The sequence below is a fragment of the Lates calcarifer genome, linkage group LG2, assembly GCF_001640805.2.
Source record: "Lates calcarifer isolate ASB-BC8 linkage group LG2, TLL_Latcal_v3, whole genome shotgun sequence".
NCBI classification, from domain to species: domain Eukaryota; kingdom Metazoa; phylum Chordata; class Actinopteri; family Centropomidae; genus Lates; species Lates calcarifer.
Window position 1 is genome coordinate 13,847,736 of NC_066834.1, and position 25,370 is coordinate 13,873,105.

General features: G+C 40.2%; 1 protein-coding gene across 2 annotated transcripts in view; it reads right to left on the bottom strand.

Moving 5' to 3' along the window:
* si:ch211-71n6.4 (para-nitrobenzyl esterase) overlaps nucleotides 1-25,370 on the bottom strand; it is a 197,644-nt gene that overhangs the window by 11,543 nt on the left and 160,731 nt on the right. Inside the window, exons 1-2 of one of the 2 annotated variants that reach the window (XM_018692867.2) lie at nucleotides 2,685-2,821; nucleotides 971-1,241 (exon numbers count right to left, since the gene is read on the bottom strand). In XM_018692867.2, coding sequence (XP_018548383.1) covers nucleotides 971-1,234 — 264 coding nt within the window. In that variant the 5' untranslated portion in view covers nucleotides 1,235-1,241; nucleotides 2,685-2,821. Of the gene's footprint in view, nucleotides 1-970; nucleotides 1,242-2,684; nucleotides 2,822-25,370 lie in introns of those variants that run through there. The other variant, XM_051075922.1, reaches the window with a different exon arrangement.

Genomic DNA, 25,370 nt, shown 5'->3' on the forward strand with positions numbered 1-25,370 from the left:
GAGCTGGACTGTGGACTGTGGCCGTCTGTCAGAGACTGTGATTGAAAAATGAGGCTGAAGAATTAATCATCTGATATTCAGGCTTGAAAAATTAGACACTGAGACTGAAAGTGGCCGATAACGTGCTGCTCCTGTTGTCGTGCTGACAACATGTCACTCCTGCTCCACAGTCACATACATGACATACACCACTTTTTAAATTCAATCAATAAATACTGGCAGTCAGCCTGTATTCAGGCTGCTAATGTCCTAAATCAGCTTGTTTTCAGGTGTTTCCAGGTGTTGGGGAGTATGACTGCAGATGTGAAACAGTACAAAGCTTCAGTGAAACTGTGTGACGTCTACTAAATGTCCAGTCAGCGTCTGTCTGAAGGCTACAAGTCAGAAAAATAAAACAATCTGGGGGTGTAGAGTCAGAGAGAAGTGAGCAGACCCCCCCCTCATCTCTGCTGCAGCCCATAAACTGATACCAGCTAATGTAACCGCCAATCAAACTGTCAGAGGTGGAGATGCATTGTTGGTAATGTAGCCAGCAGGTTTTGTGGGATGAAGAAGATGAAAAAGGACAATATCTCTGATTCTGCTGCATCAGTTTTCACCCTTTTTGTTTTCAGTTATCCATCATGAGTCTGACTGCGTTATAGGACTGCTCTCTAGCTGGCAGAAAAGTATAATATATATCGCACAGTCAAATATTTTACCTTCAGGTTGTACACAGTGTAGCAGCACATGTCAGTAAAGAATTAGTCATAAATCAGAAGGTACCTGGTCAGACAGGGTGTGCAGCAGCGGAACAGGAGTGACAGTGTTTTTCTGAATTTATACTCTTGTAAAACTTTGTAAAAACTGAATCTATAATAATAAAAAGATCGTTAGAATTTATCTGGTGTGACCATGTGACCAGTTGACATACAGAAACCAGGAACAGCTTGGTGTATTTGTCTTGACCTTTTAAAGAGTCTAAACTCACGTGTCTTCCTCTGAACTCTCCACAGTCTGTCAACACCTGGGCAACACCCGGCGGCAGCGTCTGGGCCACGTAGCCCAGGTAGGTGGCGAGAGCGAGCAGGGCGAGCACGCCAAGGCAGATGAAGAAGATGCAGCGTCTGGACAGAACCAGGAAGGGGCTGATGTAGTGTCTGTGACGGACGTACTGCACCTCCTCCTCGTCCTCCTCCTGGACCAGGTAACGGTACTCAGTCCTCTCTGGGACCTCGAACGCATCCTCATTCATCTTCACTCTGAGAAAAACAGGAAACAGAGCTGACCTCAGATCAGGTTTACTCTCTGAGCTCTGTACACAAGCTGCATATCATGTAGTCCAGCAAAACACCACCATCCGCTGCCACCTCAGTAATAAACATGGAGCAGGATCATTAACAGTAAATTGGCCGAACATTTTTGTAAAAGATCTATTAAAAATTAAGAAATAATGTATTAATTGAATTAAAAATTGAGCTCTGTTTAACATTTAATCAAAGACAAAATCATATACTAAACACACAGGGTACATGCAGGTAGGTGCTTTTTAAAAATGTTGTCTCGTCAGGTGCAGTACCACTCCTAACAGTGAGAGGGAGCACTACGCCAACATGCATCAAGCCTGCTGCTCCCAACGAAAAGTAAAAGAAGTGGAAAGTTTGTTTTATTCTTTCAGTGAACAACCTGCTGGTGGATAATAACAAGATGGACAGAAGAGCATTTTTCATAAAGAGGAGCAGTGAAGAGGTGTTACATGTCTGGAATCTACAACTGGACCCAGAGAGGAAGATAACCAGTGCACTCTGTTTGGAAAACTGTCAACAAGGACTGAAATAAACTCATACTACTACTGCTACTAACTTTTGCAGTAATCATACATTGCAGGAAGTAAAATTAAATTCTATACATGTGAAAATAAAAAATAAAAATAATAATAATAAGAAGAAAAAAGTTGTTCCTGGATCTGGGTGGTCGGGGCTCAGCCCTGGATCTCAACAACTCCTATATCCGTCCCTGGTTAGACTGTGCAGGTGTACCTAATAAAGTGACCAGTGATCAGTGTAAATGTGTTTCATTACAGCAGTATGAGTGACACCGTCTGCTACAGTTATTTATTAATGGATGTATTTTCTGGTTAATCTGAGCAGACTGTCTGTTATTATATTTCAGACTCTGAGTTCAGAACATAAGCAGCAGACGACATCACGTGACTGTTTATTGACCAGGTCATAACCAACAGAAGAAGAAAAAAACGACACAATGAGCGGATATAACGGCTCAGACAGAGGAATTCACTCCTTTACTGCACACAGCAGATCAGTCAGCCATAATAATAATAATAATAATAATAATAATAATAATAATAATAATAATAATAATGTGCAGAATGTTAACTTTCAACTCCTGCAGCGTCTGATCCTGCCCAGTGGTTTGAACTGAAACTGCCCGGATCAATAATAAAAGACAAACTCAGATAAAGTTAGTTACAGTTAAGCTCTGATATTTTCTGTGTGAACAGTTTGAAGTGAACTGTCTTGTGTTTGTTTTCTTCATGTGTGTCTGCTCTCAGTCTGTTCCCCTGTCGTTTCCTCTCTCTGTCCTCTCAGACTTCTCGACTCTCCGCAGACTCTCTCCTCACTGTTCAACACTGAACAAACCTGAACAACAACAGACTAAAAACACCACAGACTGTCTTTACTTACCATGTCCTGTAAACACACAACACATGGAAGAGCAAAGTCCCAACTGTGAAGTTGACGCATTTAGTTTAGTTTGTCTCTTCTGGGTGGAGCCGCACGTCCCCAAGCGTTTCTGTTTTTTTGGCTTTTAAAGAGACAGAAACACTGAGACTCTGATGTGTCTGGACCTCAGCACAGACAAGGTTTGGACTCACTGTGACCACATCTGTAGGTTCAGCTCCAGCCTCATTGGCTCCTACTGAAGACATAGTACATTAGTTTTATCATTACACTGACAGCCAATGAAAAGGCATCACCTTAATAAAAGGTCGAGTTGTCTGTTTAATAATCAGAGGACAAGTGGTAAAATATTTTCAGAGGTGATGTGTGTTTATTGGCTGTCAGTGTAGTTTTCTAAAAGTAAAAAGTATTTTCCTCAAACAGATGCTCTCTGTAGTTTTTATCAAACAAACACAGGGAACTAGTTAATTTATTGGGGACTATTTTCAGCGGTGGATTAATCCATATGTGGTGCTGTAGTGAATATTTATGGGACTGAGTCAGAATCAACTTCAGGTTCCTCTTCTCCATCCACACGGACCTGGGTCTGCTCCTGTTCCAGTTCCCAATTTTGAACCGTTTGGAGCATTTCTACCAAAAATAAAACTAGTTCTGAATGTGAAAGGTCAGCTCTCAGCTGAAACAAAACACCATCAAGTTTTCAGGTGCGAGAGCAGAGTAGAATATCTTTATTCTACTCTACTCACACTGTACAAAGAAATTGGATGCAATCCTACTAGTGCCACATCTGCTTATAAAAATATATAAATATCTAAAAATATCTCTCAACTCTAAAAACGTACACACACATACAATACACTTCACACTCTGTTGTTTTCCAGTCCCTTTAAAAGAAGCAGCGTTTAGTGCAGTTATGGCTCTTTCAGTCTATTTGCCTGTGTCTTCATCGACATGAGCCGTCTGCCTGAGGGCAAGTCAGGTCAGTTTTATTTATGTAGCTCTGAATCACACCAGAAGTTACCTCAGGACACTTCTCATACAGAGCAGGTCTAAACCGTACTCTTTATATTATTATATTTACAGAGAGAGACACAACAGTTTCCCATCGTGAGCAGCACCAGGAGACAGAGGCAGAAACCTCTAGCAGAACCAGACTCAGGGTGGGAGGGGGCATCTGCCTGGGTTGAGAAAACCATGACATCATCAGTGGGCGTGTCCTGTTCTCCAGGTGTGACAGAGACAGGTGTGCTGACAGATATCTGTAACAACAGGTGATCAGTGAGATCCACTGTTAATGACAGCTAGTGATCACTGATGAAGGGTCAAGAACCAGAGATAATCCAGTTCTGAGAAAAGTGTCTGGTCTCAGTCAGCTGATGATTTCTGTTTCCGAGGCTCAGTCCAGGTGGATGAGTTGTTTTTTAACAGCTCGAGGTGTTTTCACGTCTCGTTTCACCACAGAGAGAAAAAGCCTCACCTGGCTCATTGCTCAATTATCTACCTTCAGTCTGTTGTTTACCACAATCAATGAATAGCATCCATAATGAGCACAGAGACCCTGGAAGTGGCTCCGTCACCACCAACAGTACACAAACCACATTAGTAAAATCAATGTGGATCGACTCAAAGGACGGCCGCCTGCTCGCTGTTAAATGTTTTCACTGATGGTTTGATCAGAGGGATCGACTCCAGAGTCCTGGAGGACCTGGTTTCTGCCCCATCAGCCATTTCACTCATCGATCCACATCACAGCAGAGAGACGCAGAGATGCCTGTAAATATTCTCACCACAGAGAGTTTAAGCAGAGCTACACCAGCAGGAGGAGGATCAGTCTGCTCCACCAGCACCACAGGATTCCTCTGGATATGATGCTGTGCTTATTCAGAGGTTAGTTATGTTAGTCTGCTCTGATCTGAAACTCAACATGTCAGCGTACCTGGTTAAACAGCTGTGACACCACTGCTGTTACCACGGCAACCACAGACAGGATTTAACCCAGGAGTTAGTTTTCTAAATTACCTGGATTGTTCGTCTCTTCAGTACAAACACATCAGTGGTGAGATTGATCTTCTGCTTCAGTCTGATAAAAATTCACGTCAAACTTCTCATATAAACCTTGTCATATTTTCATTTCCTTCACTTTAAAGTCCAGTTGTCTCTGTTTATGATCAGATCAGAGCAGCAGCTGCTCTCAGATCAGTGTAGTGCACAGGAACATAGTCCCCCTGAAGTTTAGCAGAGTAAACTACAAATACTCAAGCAAAGGCAAAGGACTGTATTTATTAATTCATTTTTTTTTATTTTAAAATTTGCTTCTTCTTGTATTTATTTATTTTTCATTTATATTTCTATTTATTTTGTGCACATGTCCACAATTGTGTGTTTTCTCCTTTTCTTTATAATGAATTGGAGGCTGTTCATTGTGGATGTTTTTTGTTGTTGATTGTTGTTCATTTCAGTGACAGCTGTTCAAAATGAGAAGCTTCTTCTGTCTGAACTCTCTGTTGTTTCAAAGATTACTGAGAATATTAAATGGTGTTTTAAATGTGCAGAGTCTGACAGTCTGACGGGCAGAGAGCAGCGCTCAGAGAGGAGGCTGTTTTTATGGTTCACTGAGAGTTTTCAGTCTGTTTGGTGAGAAACATATTTGAAGCTGTTTAACCAGTCTTCAGTGTTTCTGAGCTGCAGAGTTACATCAGTGGTTTGAACCAAAACACTTTAACAGCAACACGTTTGTCTCACCTTCTCCTTTTAACACAGTCTGATCTGTTTTCCCTCCAGATATCACAAACTCCTGCAGCTCCTCCTCCTCCTGCTGGAACAATCCAATAATCAATAATCAAATCTTACAGAATATGTTTGTCTATTTCCTAGTTTTTACACAAACATAATAGTCAGGAAACATCGCTAAACTTTTATAAGAGCTCAAAAAAACTAGAGCATTTCTTTCCCAAAACACATCACATCCCCACCACTCCCCCCTCCATGTCCACCACAGTTGGTATAGTCCACCAGGAACACCTGTACAAAAAGGATCTGGACCAGTTTGTTCTGGTTTGGTCCTGGGTCTGGATCAGAGGAGCAGAGAGGAGAGGTAACACACACACACACACACACACTCATTAGCAGCATGCTAACATGTTGGGTGTCGGTTATTGATTGTGAATTGTAAATTCACTTCCTGAAATCTGATCTATTGATCAGACAAAGCAGCTCATCAGTTAATCAAAGAAATAATCAGCAGATTAATCCAGAATGAAAATAGTTTGTGGTTGCCTCAGTTTTCCTCCCTCTCTCTGGGTTTTGCTGCTGTGTAATGAACATTAGTCTTGTTTTAAAATTGCTTCCCTTCCTCTCAAACTATCTGTTCAGCAGCAGAAACGTTTCCCTTCACAGTGTGATGAAACAGGATCACTGCGGAAGAAGAAGAAGAAAAAAAGAAAAACACACATTTCACTTTCACCCAGCTGGATAATATTAACATGGTTTCAGAATCTTGTTTTCTCTCCGGGTAGAAACATTCATCTACAGCAGTGAGCCAGGAGCCCAGAATTACACCGTGACTTATGAATGGCAGCCGACCATTTCTCTGTGTGTGTGTGTGTGTGTGTGTGTGTGTGTGTTGACTCACTGGCAGGAACCTCACAGCTCCATGTTCATGCAGCAGAGTCAAATAAGTTTCTGAATTTATGCAGTCAGTCTAAAAAAAATTACAACATTTTTCTTTCTTCAGCCATTTATCCTCGTGGCTGAAAGGAAACCTCCTGTAATTTAAGGAGAGATTTGAAATTTGAGAAGTAACAGGAGCAGAATATAACTGAACTAACATCAGGCTATAATCACACAGAAATACCCCAAATCATCTTTTAAATATCCATTTTCCTTTGGTAAAGGACGGTTCAGCTCAGTCCTGGAAGGTCCCACAGAGCTACAACATTAAAACCACCTGTTCGGACCTGTCAGGGCCTGGACTGGGGGTGCCTGGTCTACAACAACAGTTAGGTGGCTGTATGTCAGAGTAACATCCAACATCTTCTTCTCCTCACTGTGGTTCACCAAACCATTCAACCATATCAGCTGCTGGTACCTCACAGCTGCTGAGAGCTGAGGTTGTAGTGAATGTGTTTTTTTTTTCCCCCATCAGCCACAAGAGGCAACAATGAGCCTGTTCCTCACTTAGAGACAAACTCTGACGGGCAACATAAAGATGAGTGTAGGAGCTATTTAGTAATTAGTTGTTTAATAATTGGGATTTCTTTATTTGGTTACTTTAGGTGTATGTTTGTTTTGACTGAATTCTGTGTTATTTATAGCTAATTTTGTTTGTTCAGCTCAATCTGAGTAATGTATATTATTTGGTTTATTTTTTCTTAATGTAAGAGCTGAATAACATTATGGCGTCTCTGCACTTATATCTATGTCTGCAGGTGTAGAACCAGAATTGCACCGGGGAGGTTTTATGGTTTTTCCTGCATGCATTTCAGGACCATGGTGCATCAGTGGCTCTTTGATTTTTGAGTTTGAATTTTGATTTTTGATGGTGAGACTTACTCTTGATCAGAGGTGATTTGAAGCTGTATTTGTGGATGAAGAGTGACTGGTGGATTTTGGCAGATCTGGTTAACTTCCTGACCTCTGTCACAGAGCAGAGCTGCTTCTCTGAGCTTCTACAGTCCACTTCCTGTATATGATGATTCTTTGCTTCTCACCTGAAGCTAATGTGTTTGACCACGATGAAGCTGATATGCTCTGATCTCTGTTTCACCTGCAGCATCATCACTATCTTATAACGTCACACAAATAACAGGCCAGTCATTTTCTACTTAACCAGTACTTTTACTCACTTCTGTGCGTCTACTTAATTTTAAACGTGTGACTTGTGACTTTCACCTTTGATTGAGTAGTTTTGCAGTGTTGTACTGGTACTTTTACTTCAATAAAAGATCTGAATACTTACTAAGAAACTGAGAGGGAGGTGAGGGGACTGTAGATACGATTAAAAGAAGTGAGATGCATCCTTAGAGACTTCGATGAGCTCTTATCATGGCTGCTACTGAGACCCTTCAACTCTCATCAACTCCCCTGGGAAACCTTGTAATAAAAACGACTTTTCCTTCATCACCACACATGACGTCTGACTGTTTGATGTGTGTGAGTGCAGAACATTCACATCCATGTTCACACCAGAGATAAAGACCTAAATAAAGATTCAATAAAAAGAACTTTTTGTGAAACAGAACTTTCAAACCTCTGATGCAAACGGCTGAAATCGCTCCAATCCAACAAACAAACACCCTCAGACACGTCACTGCGCCGACAACAAAGTCTTTCTATTTCTGTCTCCTGATCCGTGTGAGGCTGTAAAACTACAACAGCATCAGATTCATTAAGTTGATTTGAGAATCAGAAGTCTCTTTACAGCAGCTTCAAATAGATAAGAGAGCGTGCAGAGTGCCAGCTGGGACGACAACAAAGACAAGACTCTACAGCTTGTTGAGAAGTGACTTGACTGTCAGCAACATGATCCAGACTCTGTGATCTGCCTCTGCACACTCTGTGGTTTAAAAATGGAAAATATTTGCACAGTCGCTCTCAATAATCAAGGTTTTACAACTTTCTCTAACGATGGAGAGACGTCAGTGTAGACAAGATGGAAAGAGGAGAACGTCCTGTTCCTCTTCACCCAGGAAATAGTCGTTATTCTTAATGATCGTTTTTGTTATGAATTAATTGTTTGGTTGTCCAAAAAGTCAGAAGATAAATAAAAATACCTTCCACCCATGGTGTTATCAACTACTGGCTTGTTTTGTCTGACTGAGTCCAAAACCTAAAGATGCTGAGTTTACTGTCACACACAGGTCAGAGACAAACAGCAGGAAAAACTCATACTATTATTTGATGATCAAAATACATGCAGAATAATCAACTAATCATCTCAGCTCCACACAGAATATATAAAAATCATAAAGTTATATTAAAATATTTTCATTTGGGAAAGAAAACATATTTTTTTTCCAAAACACTGTGACTGATTTTTGTCCATTTGTGGATTAAAACTGAGGTCAGAATCTAAAGTTTTATCACTTTTGAATCTCTGTAAGTTTACAGAATAATTCCTGCACAGGCAGAATAATATAAACAACGGTGAAGTATTAATCAGTTAGTGAAATTGCCTTCATTTAATCTCTTTAATTGCAGTGTTAAAGTGTTGGTGTGTGTGCAGACACCAGTCGATAACTTTTAAATCCCACTGTAGTTTAATCTGAAGTGAGCAGATGTAGAGAGATTAAGGCTGAAATAGCTTATAAACGGTTTCTCTTTACAGTCATCGTGGGAATTACATCTGTCCTGTTTTCACATTAAATCCTCTTATAACATCCATCTGTAAAAAACAAAAAAAACATTCACTCCTATTGGAGGAAGTTTTTGTCCCATGTGGGCTACTGTACAGACCTAACTGACTAAATGAAGGATAGCAGTGAAGCGTGGCCCCGTCGGCCCGGCCTGTCTCCACTCAGGGACTTTAAGGAAAGTCTGTGGATCAGTCACAGTCTGTTTATCTGACCTGAGAAGACGAAGCGTGAAGCTGACCACGTCCTTCCACTCGAGATGAGCCTGGAAACCCAGAACTAGACAGGAGAGACTCAGGAGGGTTCATGTCTGAATGTCTGACTCTGTCCTCCTCCTCCTTCTCCTTCTCCTCCTCTCTCTTTGTGTGTGGACTGGAGACAAACATGTTTATGTTTCTGTGCTGAGAAGAAGCCTCTCTCTTTCCACTTTGTCTTCCTCCTCTTCTTCTTCTTCTGTAATTGACCAAATCTGCCAGACGCCGTCTGCTGCTGCTGAGAGATAGGCCTTTATTGTTTTCTTTTGAGGGATAAATCTGTCCACTCCTCCTCGCTTAAACCACTTTAGAAACTCTGATGTCTTCTTTATCTTCCGTAATAAAGTCAGAGAGGCCCGACTGAGGGAGTCCACATCAGCCACAGAGAAAAAAAAAAGATCTATAAGAAGCATATACTTTCAGAAATAAGATAAGAAGAACTTCAGGTGAACTTTATTCTTCCCACAGGAGGAAATTAGCAAAATACAGACACTTATATAAATATATCATTCTTCTCTGATCAGTTAATCAATCGTCATTCGTTTTATGACATATACTGCCCCCTCTCAGAATAAAACCAATGGAAGAATCTGGTTTAACTTTGCAGCCTGTGGTGGTTGAACCCTGAGCTCCCTGCTGAGAGACAGAGGCCTCAGGCGCTGTAGATGTGTTAGAATATTTGAAGACACTTTCACATTTATTCTTCTAAATCTCTTGGTTTCAGCTCACTTCCTCAGAGGACTCCTGTTTAACTTTTCACACAGAGAAATCCAGAGAAGAATAAAAGTCATGTGAGTGTTTCAAAGAAAGACAGAGCTGAACATCGGGAGCGAGGTCTCAAAACTGGGCTGATGTTGTCGTCCTGCAGCTGACAGACCCCTGGGCGACTGAAGATGCACTTTTGTAGTTGTGTATCTCTGTGGCATCAGCTGGCTGCAGACAAACAGGGCAGCAGCTGTGTTCACCTTGTGCCCCGAACACACACACACACACACACACATACACACACAGAGGGATGACTCTGTTAGCATCTCTGCTCTGGATGAAGACCATAAAGATAAAAGAGATTTTATGATCCTGCAGCAGAACCCGACTGTAATATTTCTCTGAGAGTGTTGTTGGATTGGAGCGATGACCTTGAGCCAGTGCAGAGATTTCTGGCTTTTAAAACTTCCTGTCTCCTTTTGTTTTGGAACAAAACCTCCCTGCCCTGTGCTGAAGCTTCCAGCAAACACATTCAGCCCCTGATGATTAAAAGCCTAATTTCTTTAACCAAACACCACTGCAGGCTCAGTGTTTGTCCAGGTGACTGGTTTGTTTTAGGCAGAGAGGAAAGCCACCAAAGAGGATAGGGAATATTCCATTTTTCCTTTAACTGCAGCCAGTCTATATCACGTGAGAATATATTATCTTTATTCAATGTAATTAAAGACAGTGATACCTTGATTAAATCCAACAGATGTGAGATTAACCCACTGACAAAAACAAATAAGCCTCTTTATCTGCCACTAAATCTGAGTATCAACCAGTGAAGAGGAGGTCAAACAGGAGAATTAACTGAGAAACAAAACGACTCTTCCTGTTGTTTGGACGTCTTCCTCTGCCTGCCTGAATCATCACACAGCTTATCTGAGCTGTTATTAGAGACTCTGCTGACTAATTAACTCTCAGGAGGAACAACAACCATCAGTAACCACAGGAAACACCACAGGACAAAAACTGTGCTAAAGTTGTTCAGGTATCACAGTGTGGCTCAAATTCTCACAGAGAGTTGAGGTAAACCTGTCAGATATACTGTATATAACTATTTATTTATATATTCACTTATTTTGATGACACTATTTTCTCTCAGGAGGTGTCACTCTTTACTATGAGTGCTAAATCCCTTCGCCTAATTTAAAAATATATATATTTATTTTACCAAATGGGGTCAAATCACACAACACTGAGATCCTAATTTTTCCTTCTGATAACTTGAAGTCAATCTGACTTGTTTACTTGGCCTTTACTTTCATTCTCCATGACAAACAGGTCTAATTTACGAGGCCTCTCAGTGAACACATTCCCAGATTTCAGTTTTCACCAATAGATGGCAGCAGCAGCAGCAGCAGCAGCTGTAGATGGTCCAACATTACTTCATCATCTTTGGTTAATCACATTATAAGTTATTAAACAGTGGTTTTATTTTGAAGACTGTGCTTTTATTTTTAAGTATAACGACGACAGGAAGGAAATAGTAAAAATGTCAACACGCCAACATATTGTCAGTTTAAGGTGAATTTTGATATTTTTCTTTGCTCAGCACCTGTTTAATGGAGGCACAAAGTTAGTGTGGTTTTAAATCTATGTTTTGTATAACACTGTAGTGCGGTTTTTGTAGTTTTTTCAGAGCTATAAATTTGACGTGAAAGCTAAATGTTAGCCAGCTGTAGCTAAATTGCTGTTGTTTTCGCCGATGCACCCGCTATATTGCTTAGTTGACATAAACGACTGAAAGAGTGATTATTTATATATTTCATCGTGGTTAAAACTAATTAGTTTGAGTTTGAAATGGTCACTGAGTTAACTCATTACTTCCTTTCATGATCGGAATTAATTTATAATTAATAGAGTTTGAATTTTCTTGAGCTAATGTAAAATTGTGTTTTAACATAAGGAGAGGGTAACGTTTTTATTTTTGCTTTTTCTTCCTGTTTACTCTTGGTGATGTGTTCATGGTGTATTAAGGGAGCTGTAGTGCCGGGACTGTGAAACAGCTTTGAGGGTGAAAGCAGTGTTCATAAAAGAGCTAGCTAAGTTAAGCTAGCTCTCTAAGCTAGGTTTACGTTTCTGTACCACATTACCGTTAGCTGTGATGCTTTTGTGATTACACAGTCATCACTTTGCCGCAAATAGACTTATAAACATAAACATACATATTTATAACAACATATAAAATGTTGTTAATTAGTGTTAAGGCCAGTGTACTCAAATGAAGCCAAAATAATAGTTGGAATATTCCGAATGCGGCCGCTGCCATTTTTTTTTATAACGATAACTGTCAATCGTGACATCACACCCCATTAATAGCATTAAATAATTAATTAAAACTAAACTTAAAGTAGAAGGGACACTTAAACATGCACCAGAATATTTAGAACCATCTGAAATGACAGAAACCATCTTTGGGAAACATGCTTTTGACAAGTACTAACATGGAGGATATTAGACTGTCTCTGACTTTAACCACCAGGTTAAAAACCAAAATATTGTTGTCCTGTAACTGAACCTGAAATACTCACCATGAATCATCTTTCTGTTCTTAACATTTTCTGTAAAAGTGTTTTCTTTCTTTGCTTCCTTTCAACACCTTTTATGTTTTATTTTGAAAGTCTGTAAAGGAAGGGTGTCCTCTTGTTGTGTCTGTCTTGACCACAGTGTGAAGCTCCGGTGGATTGCTGAGCGTTCCCACCCCACAGTCAGTGATGCTCTGCTGGATGATCCATCAGACAGTGACTGGAAGACCCGGAGGACCTGGAGGACCTGGAGGACCCGCAGGACCTGGACACGGTGAGTTGATTCCACTGACTCTTACTGAGAGAGCGTGTTGATTATTGTGGAACAGCTGAGGATATTTTTGAGTTTCAGTGTCTCCTTCTCTCACCACAACATCAGGTCTGAGTTTCCTGTGAGATTCTGTGATTTTACTGTTTTCATCTAAAGCTTTGTGTTTGTTGTCATGGTTGTTTGATCATGTAGCTGTTCCTGTTCAGTGATCAGAGATTTCTAATATTCTCTCTTCACTAACTGATGACTTCTCTAAGAAATAATCAGTGTCTTATTAACCTAATGTTCCCTGCAGACTGTAAAAATGCTGTGGTAATGAGGTTATAGTGACTATATCCTCTGTCTGTTACAGTAATTGTGTGATATTCCAATAACAGTTTATTTTTTAAAGAAACTGGATTTTGTGTTTACATCAGCAGGCAACTTTTGCTGTCTAATCTCACCATTTTAGACATAAAAAAACTAACAATGTCTGAGTTTCAAACAGACAACGGTACCAAATACTGTCGCCCACCCCTCCCTCCAACACCAGCTGTTGATATGTACGTTTGCATACATGCACCCGCACTTTAAAAGAGTGCAGACGGTTTCTCTTATTTTATGTAAACTACTTTATATTGCACATGAAATTGCATCAGCTCTTTTCCTCAGAGCTGCTCTGGGTTTTAAAATGTGTATTACGTTTTTAACCATATATCTGTTTTTAAGTGTGAATGTGCGCCTGATATTTAGAGAGTGATATTCTGCTCCCTTGTATGCTGAGTGTATGTGTTGGAAGTGACAAATAAATATGATTCTGATTCTAAAAGTAACCGTTAAGGAATAAATAACAAATATCAGGATCTAAATATGACATGCTGCATTTGCTGACTGATATAGTAAAATGATGTAATAATAATAGATGTGGAATCAGGTAATCTTTAATCATTATTACCATTATTGTTGAAGGATAACAGATTCAAATGGAAATTGAATTAGTTCGTTTTTTATGACCTGTTACCACCCATGCATTATTAAACATTATAGCCATACCAGATAAGCACAATTAGCAGATTTTATTGTGCTTTATATTTGTAAACAGATAGACAAGCATGTTTATCTCTTGTTAAATTAATTGAATCTACTGATGGGGACATTCATTTGGCCCAGCTCTTGGTCTGAGCCCTGACAAACGATTGGGCTGATACTGAGTCTGATCTGATGCTTCTTTTTACCTAAACATTGATTAAACATGTGACTGACACGTTGAAATAACAGCTGTAGACATTAAATCTGAAATGTCACATTGTTCATGAAATACATGAAATAACTAAAGTTCATCAGGGAGACTGTGACGTCAGGTGGTTTTGTTGGGATGACAGAAAGTGTCGGACTGTTCCTTTAAGTCAGATTTCCTGCTGTCAGGAGTGTTGTGATCCACTGAAACATGCTCATGATTTGGGAACACAGTGTTGAGCTGAAAACTGAAACAGATCTGTACAGTTCAGAACAAAGATGAGTGGGACTGGGCGTAGATTTCCCAGCAGCCGTCAGGTTTCTCTCAGCAGTCTGAGTGTTGGATCCTCTCTGTGTGTTTGGCTGTGAATGTGACTCCTGCAGTCTGATATCTGCTCTGCTGTATTGTTGTGTGGATCAGTGCCCAGACTCCATAAACTCTGTTATCTGTTCAGCACATGTCTCACATTATTACACAGTGAGAACGGTTTGTGTCAGCTGTTTGGATAACTCATGTGTCTGTGTGGAACGAAACAGCCAAGTGATTAAAAAGGCAGGATGTAAATCTGAGTCTCATTGAAGACAAAAGGTTTTCTACATTGTTTTATTTAAGAAAATGAAGGAAATGACTTTTACCTTTATAAACTGTGTTTATGTCTTTGTGATGAACATTGAGGTGGCTGTTTATCATTGTTTTGTAAATCCTGAAAATCTCTTTTCAGGTGTTTATCATGAACAATATCTTAAGCTTTTCACAACAAGTCCTCCAACATAAACAACCAGAGGTTGTTTGTTTCTACCCTCAGACACAACCCATAGCAGTGTATTAGCAGCAGGTGTACCAGACTTTCAGCATCATGGTAACAGTAATAAACACATTATGGCTGAAAAAACTGTGGTTTGTCCTGGTAAAGATCAGTAGTTAATAAAGTCGGTGAGTTAAATCTGCTTTTCTCTCTCGCCACAGTCTCCACTTCCTGTACCTGCTGTTTCAAATGAAAAGCCCTCTGCAGAGTCGTGTAATTGTGACTTTGTAACTGATGCCACAAAATGTAGACAGCAGAAAAAGTGCAGACATAAAATTGACGTCTTGCAGTGACCAACAGAAACGAGTCACACTGCTCTTTGTTTCCCTCAAGTCTCTACATCCATCACAGTTATTTATTTATTTTTTATTTTAACAAAAGACTCAGTTGTAAAGTTCACAGCCACTGTTGCTCCTGCAGTGATCTGTATGTAAACTGTGAGGCAGCTAAAACAAAGTGTAATGACTTGTTGAACCAGGGTTTCCCTGATGGATGCAACAATTACCAACTTTTAGATTGCAGCCCTAAAACACATGGACTTGCTGCCACGTCTGTGCATAATTCTCTTTGTTTTATTCCTAAATCTGCAATAACACGACCTAGAAACATGGTTTAAATGTTGCTGGAATCTGTAAACCCTCGGCTTTCCGTGCTATAGTCTCATGAGATCATACATCGCTCGCTGAAGGCCAATGAGTGAGCATAAAGAACATGAGCTCTGCCCCTCTCCGTATGTCATTGAAGGAAGCTCACTCCAGTCTGAGATCCTGATTTGATCAAAGTAGAGTAACACACAACTCCTCAACAAATCATCAACATGAGTGAAGGTATGTTTACACAAAAATCTGATTTCAAATTTTCAGCATTTGGTCCAAATTCTGTCTTTGTACGTTGGTCTAGGACAAACAGGAGCCTTGGTACAGATAAGGTAGGATGTGTGACCTGGTCTTTGGTGTCAAAATCCTGATCCTGTCCTCAGACCTGGATAAGACAGAGTGTTGCAGTGAATTTAATCCAGACAACAACAAGGTTTTAGTGACTCGTAAAATTACTTGTTTTGGTACAAAAGAAATTTCACTTTGAGCAGTGTAATAATGATCAGTGTGTGTGTGATGAGAGCAGCAGATTAATTCATTAATAAAGCAGGCCTGTTTGGTTTAATTACAGAATGTTAAGTGATGATTCTGTTCCAGTGGCTGCAGGTCGTGATTTCGTCAGAAATAATAAGAACCTGCAGTCAGCTGATAAAAGTCTTCCCGGACAAACAGCAGGATGATGCACTTTCCTCTTCTCCTCTGTCCCTTCCAATTTCTGTTTTGCTGCTTCTTACTTTTTTTTCTATTTAGTCTTCTATCACTTTATCTCAGTCTGTGCTCCCAGAGGGGTTGAGTGGGCAGATTTTCTCATCTCCATCTTTCTCCTCCTCTCATGGAGGCAGAAGGGGGAAGAGGGTGGTGGAGGCTGAAGTAGACAAAATCTAAAATGCTGTAAATAGGTTTTTGATGTGCTGTGTTTGGGTACAAACGTTAAAGGAAACTATCAATCTGTGACGTTCCCGCACAAGCTTTAATTAATGAAAAGGTTTTTGTAATTTACTTTATTGGAACGTTCGTTTTCCCAGCCTTGTTGCAGACCTCCACCCACAGAACTGCCAGGTGCTGAAGACCAAATAATCCCACAAAGATCTCAGAATAAACATATTTCAGGGAAAAATACTCTACATCCAAATCTAACCTGGCACACACAACTGAGCATGAATCTGTGCCACAGATTTTATAATTTAACTAAACAGCTCTTTTCCTCTGGTGCAGTTATACCCTGTCAGTGTTTGGTTTCTTATTGGGTTAAACCTCTGATATATTCTCTGCTCCGCTTGTTGGAGGCAGTGAGATTCTTCTGTTACCTTTAGGCCATGTTTTGTCCCGTCGTTCCAATTGTCTCGTGTCAGATAAAAGTTAGATAAGATTTAAGACTTGGCCACTGAATGCGAGTCTCTGCTGGATTAGATTCTTGGATCTGATTGAAATGGCTGGACTTTCCTGTCATCTTGTCCAATAACAGACTGATCAGGTGGAGAGATCAGGTTCAAACATTCCTGTTCCCCAGAGGATAAAGCCTGATGTTGTCTCAGGCCAAGGGGAAGTGATGTGGGATGCTTTCACGGACACACGATGCCTGTAAACAGTCCTTCATTCCTCTCCATCCAGGATTTCAGCCAAAATCTGAGCACAAACATCTCTGCATAGACACAGAGCGAGCTGCTGGTTGTCGTCCATGTTTGTTTTGGCACAAGAACTCGTGACAGTGGGCGTCGTCTGTGGATTTGAGAGGTTGTTGATCTCCAGAACTCCAGTGGTTACTGAGCAGTGGTTCAGAGTTGGTGGAAACAATCTTTATGTGCGGTTTGTTCAGTCTTTGTTGGTCTTCAGCTTTGTTCCAAGTTCTTCTCTTGTCGTTCTATTTTAGGTTTTCTATCTAGGTTTTTAAACTAAGTGAATCAAGATTTAATGATAAATGTCAGGCTTCGTTGGTTTCAACTTGTCTTCAGCTTTGTCCTAAGCTGTTCTATTGTTGTTCATTTTCGGTGTTTGAATATAATATATGATTATTTGTAATTAGTTAAAGAAGCTCTTGGGTGGTCACAGGACGTGGAGAGCGGCTGTTTGCTCAGCTTGATTCTCTGATTACTGAAAATCCTGACGTCTGATGTTAAAAATCCTTCATCTGGTTTAAGATTAGATTTACAACGTCAGAAAAGTGACAGGGACTTGAAACAGTGAGAAAGTAGTCGACTGAAAATGTTTTAATGTCTGACTGACAGACAGAGCTTACGGAAAACTCTGAAAGTTGAATGTGAATCATTCTCCTGTTGTCTTATCCTGTACTTATAGTGGTGAATCTAAGTTAGTCCTAAATGGCCTGCATTCATACAGGACATTTCTAGTCTTATCAACAGCTCTAAGAGCTTTACACTACATTTCACATTAACACACTCAGACATTGACCAGGGACAGTTTGGGGTTCAGTATGGACACTTCAGCCTGAGGTGGTCTGATTGGTGGACGACCTGCTCTACCACCTGAGCCTTTCACATGATTTCATTTTCAAAGCTGTGGATGTGTATATGCACATGACAAGAATAAATCTGCAGGTCGGATTCAGTGTCCTGCTCAAGGACACTTCAGCCGGCAGTTGATCCAGTGGGAGGCTGGAGGATGATCATCCTGCTGTGGCTTTATTCTGCCTCCATATGTTTCATGTTTACAGACATCATATCTCTTAACAAGTCTCTATCCTCAGCCACCAGATGCGTTAATGCCTCCCGTCCTCACGGATCCTCCCCTCAAATCGCTCCTCGGCAGTTTGCCAGCAGATTCCCGGTGACACCCGGGTCCCTCGGGGCTCCGCTGATTGGCAGGGTCCTTAATTGCGACCACCTCTTAGTGAATAATAGATGCTCGTCGAGCTAAGTGGAGTGATGAAATATTAAGAGGCCGAGAACATGTCATGCAAGTCTATTTTTGAAGAGTACATGAGCAGGAAACAAACTGGAGGAGGAGGAGGAATCAAAGAATCAGCTCGGTTCAGCAGGGGGCTCCTGTTGTTTGTGTTTGGCTCTAGGCTGTCAGATTAGCACGTTTGTCTTGCACCAGAAATCCCTGCTGGAAAACTCTCTCCTGTCTTCATGTTGCCAGAGTACGACGCCCTCCCCACCCATTTTTCTCACTGACAAACTCAGACTCACCTTAAGACTGTCAAAAATAAACACAGAGGTTTAAAAATAAAAATTAAACAGAGAATACTTTGTCTCTTCCTGTCAAACTCACAGCACCTTTTCAGTGTTATCAGTGCTTTTGTGTTTTTATTCCATACAACAGCTCTGATCATCTTAGTGTTAGATTTTATTAAATAGACACAGAAAACTCCTAGATCCAACCCAGGCCTTGAGATCTTTAGTTTCAGGTTGAAGATCCATCATTAAAAACACTCTGATTACTGTTGGGCCTCTTAAACTACAAAATAATGGAGGCTGTGTTTTTATGAGATACCACCTTTATTGATCTCATCAAAGACCCTGTTCACAACATGTCAGTGCAGCTCAATCAGAATACTGTTGGACTGTCCAGACCACATCTGGACACATGGACCTGGTTGCAGAACTTACTGTTTGGGGATATTTTAGGCTTTTATTTTAGGAAAGGTGTACACACACATCAACCTGTTGTTCCTGTCTTCAGATGCCTCTGCATTTGTTCTTCGCAGCTGGCCTCATTAACACATCAACGTAAAGTCTTCTTAATACGTTACATTAATTCACATCTCTCTGGACTGTTACTGTCACACACACACGCACTCTTTACTTCATACTGCAATCTTCTGCACATTTTTGCACAATCTGTGCAGCTTCTTATTCTTACAATAAACAGTCAGTGCATACTTTATATACTTAACATATTGTTTTATCATTGTCAATATGTCTAATGTTTTTATGTTGTGTGTTTATTTATGTTCCTTGTTTTTTTTTTATTTTTACTTTTGTATCTTTCTTGAATATATCTCACATATATCAGTATACCAGGAGTAATTCCTCATATTTGTAAACTTACTTAACAATAACAATGATTCTGATTCTGATTCTATTCAAACAGTTCTAGAGATGTGTTGATTAAATTTTATGATAATCTTTGAGGCTGTAGTTTGTGCTGCTGTTAAACTGTCTTGCATTAAATAGAGAACGCAAGCCTTGTTAGAGATAAATAAATTGCACATTAAATTACATTTAATAATGGAGTTAATATGCTAACAATAGTGTTTCTGTACCTGCAGACCCATAAACACCACGATGTGTAAGACCCGGTCAGTGAAAACCTCATTAAACATTAATGTAATGAGAAAATGTGAAGGACCTCAGGTTATTACATGTTAAACATTAACAGTATGTTTGTAGGCATGTGTGTGTGTGTGTGTATGTGTGTGTGTGAACCATTTCAGGGTAATGAAAGTGAGGAGATTGTTCTCAGCTCTCCCACACCTGGTACAGGACAGAAATAGATGCCATGGCGACAACTACACTGAGTACATGTGACAGCCGTATTCAAACTAGCTCCACTGTGTGTGTGTGTGTGAGAGGAGTGTGTAGTAGTGTAGTCGGTGGTGAGTCGGCGTATGTAGGCCACTGTAGCTCTGCCTCGTTCTCTGCAAACTAAATCATCTCTGGATGTGGTTGTTTTAGTCGAACTTGCCAGAAGAGTTTAGGGAAAGAAGAAACCCAGTTTGTAATTAAATGGCTCCTCTCACACGTTACAGTTGGGCTTTGTGCTGAGCCACATTGTATATATATCTTGTAGAAAAGCCTGTAAGAGTGCACTGCAGGAGCTCTGCTGTACCTGTTAGCTAATGGCAAGAGCACAGATAAGTCTGCCGTTGTGTTTTGCATCCATAATTAGTCCTGTTGCATGAAAAACATTGATAATTGGGAAGAATAATGTTAACCCATTTACATTTTCTCCACCGAAAGGCAGAAAGGGGAACGTTCTTATTCCTTGTGGGAGGGTGATTTTACAAAAATAACTCATGGTGTGCCTCCAGAAGTCAAAGCGAAGCATTAGTATGCTCCGGATGATGCCGGAGACCTTTGTGGTTTTCATACAGACGTCCCATTAGAGCAAAACCTGCAGTGCTGAGAAGAAAGACGCTGCGTTCACCAGAGCAGGCTGCAGCTAAATGACTGGAGTCCAGCAGCAACTTTTCAGTGTTAGTGTTGTGTTAGTGGAGATGAAAGGAAAACCATAATGCCACTTCATAACCTGAGGGACAGAAGGAGCTCTGTGTGTTTCTGTAGCTCTGAAGCCAAAATTATAATGAGAGTCGTGTAGAAAATAATGGAACTTGCAGCTTTAAATTCGGCTTTACTACACAATCAGACGTCCAGTGCATGTGTAATAAACTGAGATTATGTCAAACATGTTTCCTTTATACAGACCTAAATTAAAAATCAGAAATGTACATTGGAAGACGAACTCTCTGAGAGTCATGTTGGACACTTCAGGGCTTTAAGTAAGAAATTTTCTACTCCCTCGAGTTTGTCCACAGCTGGTTTTAAGTTTTCTCTTGAAACAATGCTGCCTGTGGTATTTTGTTCATACAAACATGCAACATGTCCACAGATGAAAACTGAACAGTACTATGTGTATGACTGACTTGATGTGAAACTAGTAAGACAGAACTGATATGAACAGTAAAATATAAAAAGTGTTCACTACTATTAATGAGAGTAGCAGCCATCTTGAAAACAGGTGTAAACACCTGAGTTTGCGTGAGCTGGTGACGTGAGGAGGAGGAGCAGATTGTGGCCTTGTTCCTCTGCTCTCAGAGCTTCTCTCCTTCAGCTCCAACAGTGATCTGCAGTTTCGTCCTCGGCTCTCGGTGTGAGGCTTGTTTGCTCTGGTAAACTCTGACAAATGAACAATGCAGAGTGTGTGAACAGAGGGCCTGTCGACAGCTCCTCTGGGCCCCGTTCTCTCCATCACCATGGCAGATTTTAATCAACAGCAGCTGTAAAGGTTGTGCTTTCCATGCTCAATGTGTTTGACAGGGTTTTGAATAATTATATCTCCCACGTCGCTGCAGCTGGGGGAGTAATAGTCTGATAAATCATAAACCAGTGTGAGTTTTACACATTCACAGGGTAATGTGCTAACATGGGTTATTTTAGTGTGGCTGTGTGGGTGAGGTCTGTGTGCTAGGCTTGGCAGGATTTTGACACGGTGCAACTTTTAGCCAGAACACCACCAACACCGGTGATAACGAGCTCAGTGACAGGAACAGGGACGACTTTTTGGACGTTAGTGTTTGTAACTCACTACAGTCTCTCATTACCTGCTGTTACATGTGCACACTTTTTCATTCTGATTTTAATTTTTTTAGGTGTGAAAAACATACTCTCTGCAGAAAACCAGCTCAGGTTGGGAGCTGCCATTTTTGGGAAGTGGAGAAATTTTTGTCAAGACAGAGGGCTTGTACAGAAAGATTGCTGCCAGGGAGAAATTAGGTTGTCATGATCCTCCTTCCTGTGTTACTCTGGTTTTTGGTTTTTCTGGAAATGATCATTTATCTAGTGTTCCCAGTGACTTTTGTTCCTATTAGGGTTAGGTCTGGTATTCTCCTGCTGTGTCTTTTGTGTTTTCAGTTCTTGTCTTATTTTGGTATTCTGTTCCCTTGTGTTCTGTGCACTTCCTGTTTCATTTTGGTACTTATTCCTGGCATGTTGTTTGTGCGTTTACTTGCCCATGTGTTTCTGTCTCACCTGTGTCTCATTAGTTCATTAGTCCCTGTGTATATATAGCCTTGACTTTGCCCTCTGTAGTTGTCAGAGTATGTCAAGTTATGTTTTGTGACTTGACTTTAATTTGTTGGATTTTCTCCTGTTCATTTGACACTGAGCTTTTGGTTCTTTTGTTAGTTGATATCATTCTAGTTTGCTCACCCAGTCTCTCAGCTTGCATTTTGGGTCCATCTCCCTTGTGCTGAGCTCCCAGTGTGACACAGGTCACATTGTTTACATGACACAATTTTTGTTTTGGTTGGTTTATGTAGAGATTTGAGCTACCCTAATGGCATAATAACAATGATAAACTGATGAGTAAAATACCCTGAATGTGTCTGCTCTGCATCAAGCATCAACAACATTGGTGATTTGGAAATGGCTTTGATTTCCGAAGCTGGATAAACAGCAGTGCTATATTCATTGTAAAGTATTATGGTTACTGCACTGATGAAGACGAGAAACACAACAAACGTTATCCTCTCATGGTGTAAATAGAAAGATAAAGGAACCAGAGCCGCAGCCTTTTGTCACTTCATAAATCACATATTTCTGAATTATATATTTTTATCTTTTATTATCATATGGTCAGTAACATTTAAATATGGCTCAGATATTCATGGTCCCTTCATGGTGAACAGTACTAACTCTGGTGATCATCTGGCTTTTCATCTGTTTTACATTAAGACTTTATAAAGTAAAATTTTAAGTAAGTGAATTTATTGTAATAATAAGAAGGCAGCATTAGGGAGAGCTGCAACCAACAATTATTCATCAATCACTGATTAATCTTCTGATTGTTTTTTAGTTAATTAAGTCATCTTTTTTATAATAAAATCCCAGGAAACAGTGAAAAATGCAGATTAGAACAACATCTTTAAATGTCCAGAATCCACACATATACACACATATAACAAATACAGTTTAATATTTGTTTGAGTTAAAAAAAAAAGTATCAAGTCCTCACTTAGTGAACCTGGAAACATTTGGCTTGTGTGCCTAAAAAATGTCAAAAACAATTATTTGAATATCAAGTAGATTATTTTTGGATGAGCAGCTAATTAATGAACTAATCTTTGCAGCTCTGACATCAGGGCTGCAACTAAAAATTATTATCACTTAGCTAGTAGCTGTTTATTTTCTTGATTAACTGATGAATCGTTTAATCACATTTTCTTTTCGTGGCTTCATAATCACAGAGACATCATCACATGTCCAACAGTCTAAAACACAAAAATAATCACACATAATGACTTAATCAGTCAACCGACTATCAAAGTAACTGCAGATGAATTTTCTTTTAATTGACTCAGAGATTAATTGAGTAATTGTTTCAGTGGCTGCAATGTACAAGCACTCAAACTTTATTGACTGAAAATCAATTAACAATGAAAGTGTCTCAGTCTCAGGGTCAGAATGTTTAATGGACAGATGGTTTCTGAGAAGTGAAGTCCAGAAACACCACCACAGTCAGTAGCTGGAAACAAAGACAGAAAATTAAAAATAAAAAGCAAAACAAATTAAGATATCACAGATTAATATTAGAGTGGTCTCTACATGTGTCTGAGAGTTCCTTCTGTTCTTTGTCTCTGATTGTTTTTAAGTCAGTAATCTTTATTAATATTAACAGTCGTCTCTGAACGCCATGATGGTTTTGAAGATCTCGTCTCTGCTCAATCCCTAATTCAGTGATTATGGTGATAGATCACAGGCCTGCTTCATTAGAAATACTCCACAGTGGGAAATTACTGCAGAGACCTGCAAAATTACAATTTCTGATCTGTTATTATACAAAGAGATCTCACCATTATCTCACAATGCACGTCCCAGCATGGCTCTGAATTAACTGTTGTCTTTATAATTATTCTTCAGATCGGTTCTCATGTTGTTCTTTGGTCCCTTTTGAAAAATTATCCCAATGACCCCGAAAAAAACACAGTGTAAAAGATACGTATCTATTTGTTTCTCATGCTCTATTATTACTCTGTTTAGGAAAACTGGAGTAATATTCTTTAGACGGATACAAACACTTCAACGGTATGATCGTGTTTCTCCACAGTTGCTGGATGTGTAAACTACATATCCAAAAAGACGAAGATATGTACTCCCCAAAACCTGAACCAGACTAGTCTGTTACTTGAAAGCTGGGACCTGGACTAGGGTTTTCCATAAGTGCCGACTGTCAGATGGATTGCCAGACATTAAAACATTTTCAACTACTTTCTCACTGTTTCAAGTCACCATCCCACAAGGATTTTTGTCATCAGACGTCTGGATCTTCAGTAATCAAGCTGAGTAAACAGCTGCTCTCCACATCCTGTGTCCACCCAAGAGCGTCACAGAGAAACATCGATTTTTAATCTGAAACTGTTTTATTATTTCAGATTAAAAGTCCACTTCCGGTCAGGGTGATAGACGACAAATGCGACTCATTTAGAATCAGCCTTGTTGCCTCAGCATAACAAAGATAATGTCAGCTGTTTGACCTTTTTTGACTTCTTGTTCGTTGCCGCAGCTGCTAATATTCGCTTTGCTAATTTGCTTTCATCTGATGAGCCTGACCTCTGCTCTCTGACCCCTCACCTCCCGAGCAGAGGCACCATCAGCTCCATCATGGTCAGTGCTGTCTGATCTCAGCCAGGTCTTCTCATGTAATGTTAAACCACCCTGCGATCCGGACCCATTTGACCCATTGGATTTGAACCTGGTTGGACCCGTGAAGACCAACCAGTCTCTCCCACACATGAATTCATCCAGTGCTGTGCTGCAGAAGTCTGCTCTCTGTGTGTTCAGGCAGTTTCTTTGATGCCCATGTTAAAGAAATCTTTAGATCTGATAGTCGCTCTCCTCTAGGCTCCAGGTCCCTTCAGACGGCTCCTATCACAGCGCTCAGAACCCAGAGGAGCTGCCAAATGTCCTCTTATGAGAACCGGAAAGCATGAATATTAATATAATTGCTTGATGTTTAACCCCTCCACTGTAGCACATCAATAGTGCAAAGCTTGTTTCTCAGTTTCTGCTGCTCCAGAAGAACGAGGAACAGAGCGAGATCAATGAGGAGCCTGGGTGTAATTAGGTGATTTACTCTGCTCCCCGGGGAATCTATCCATGAATCGATGAAATGGCAAAGGAGGTAAAACACTGTACAGAGCATCTGTAGGGAGTCATCCATCATGAGCCGGGAGTCGTGAAGC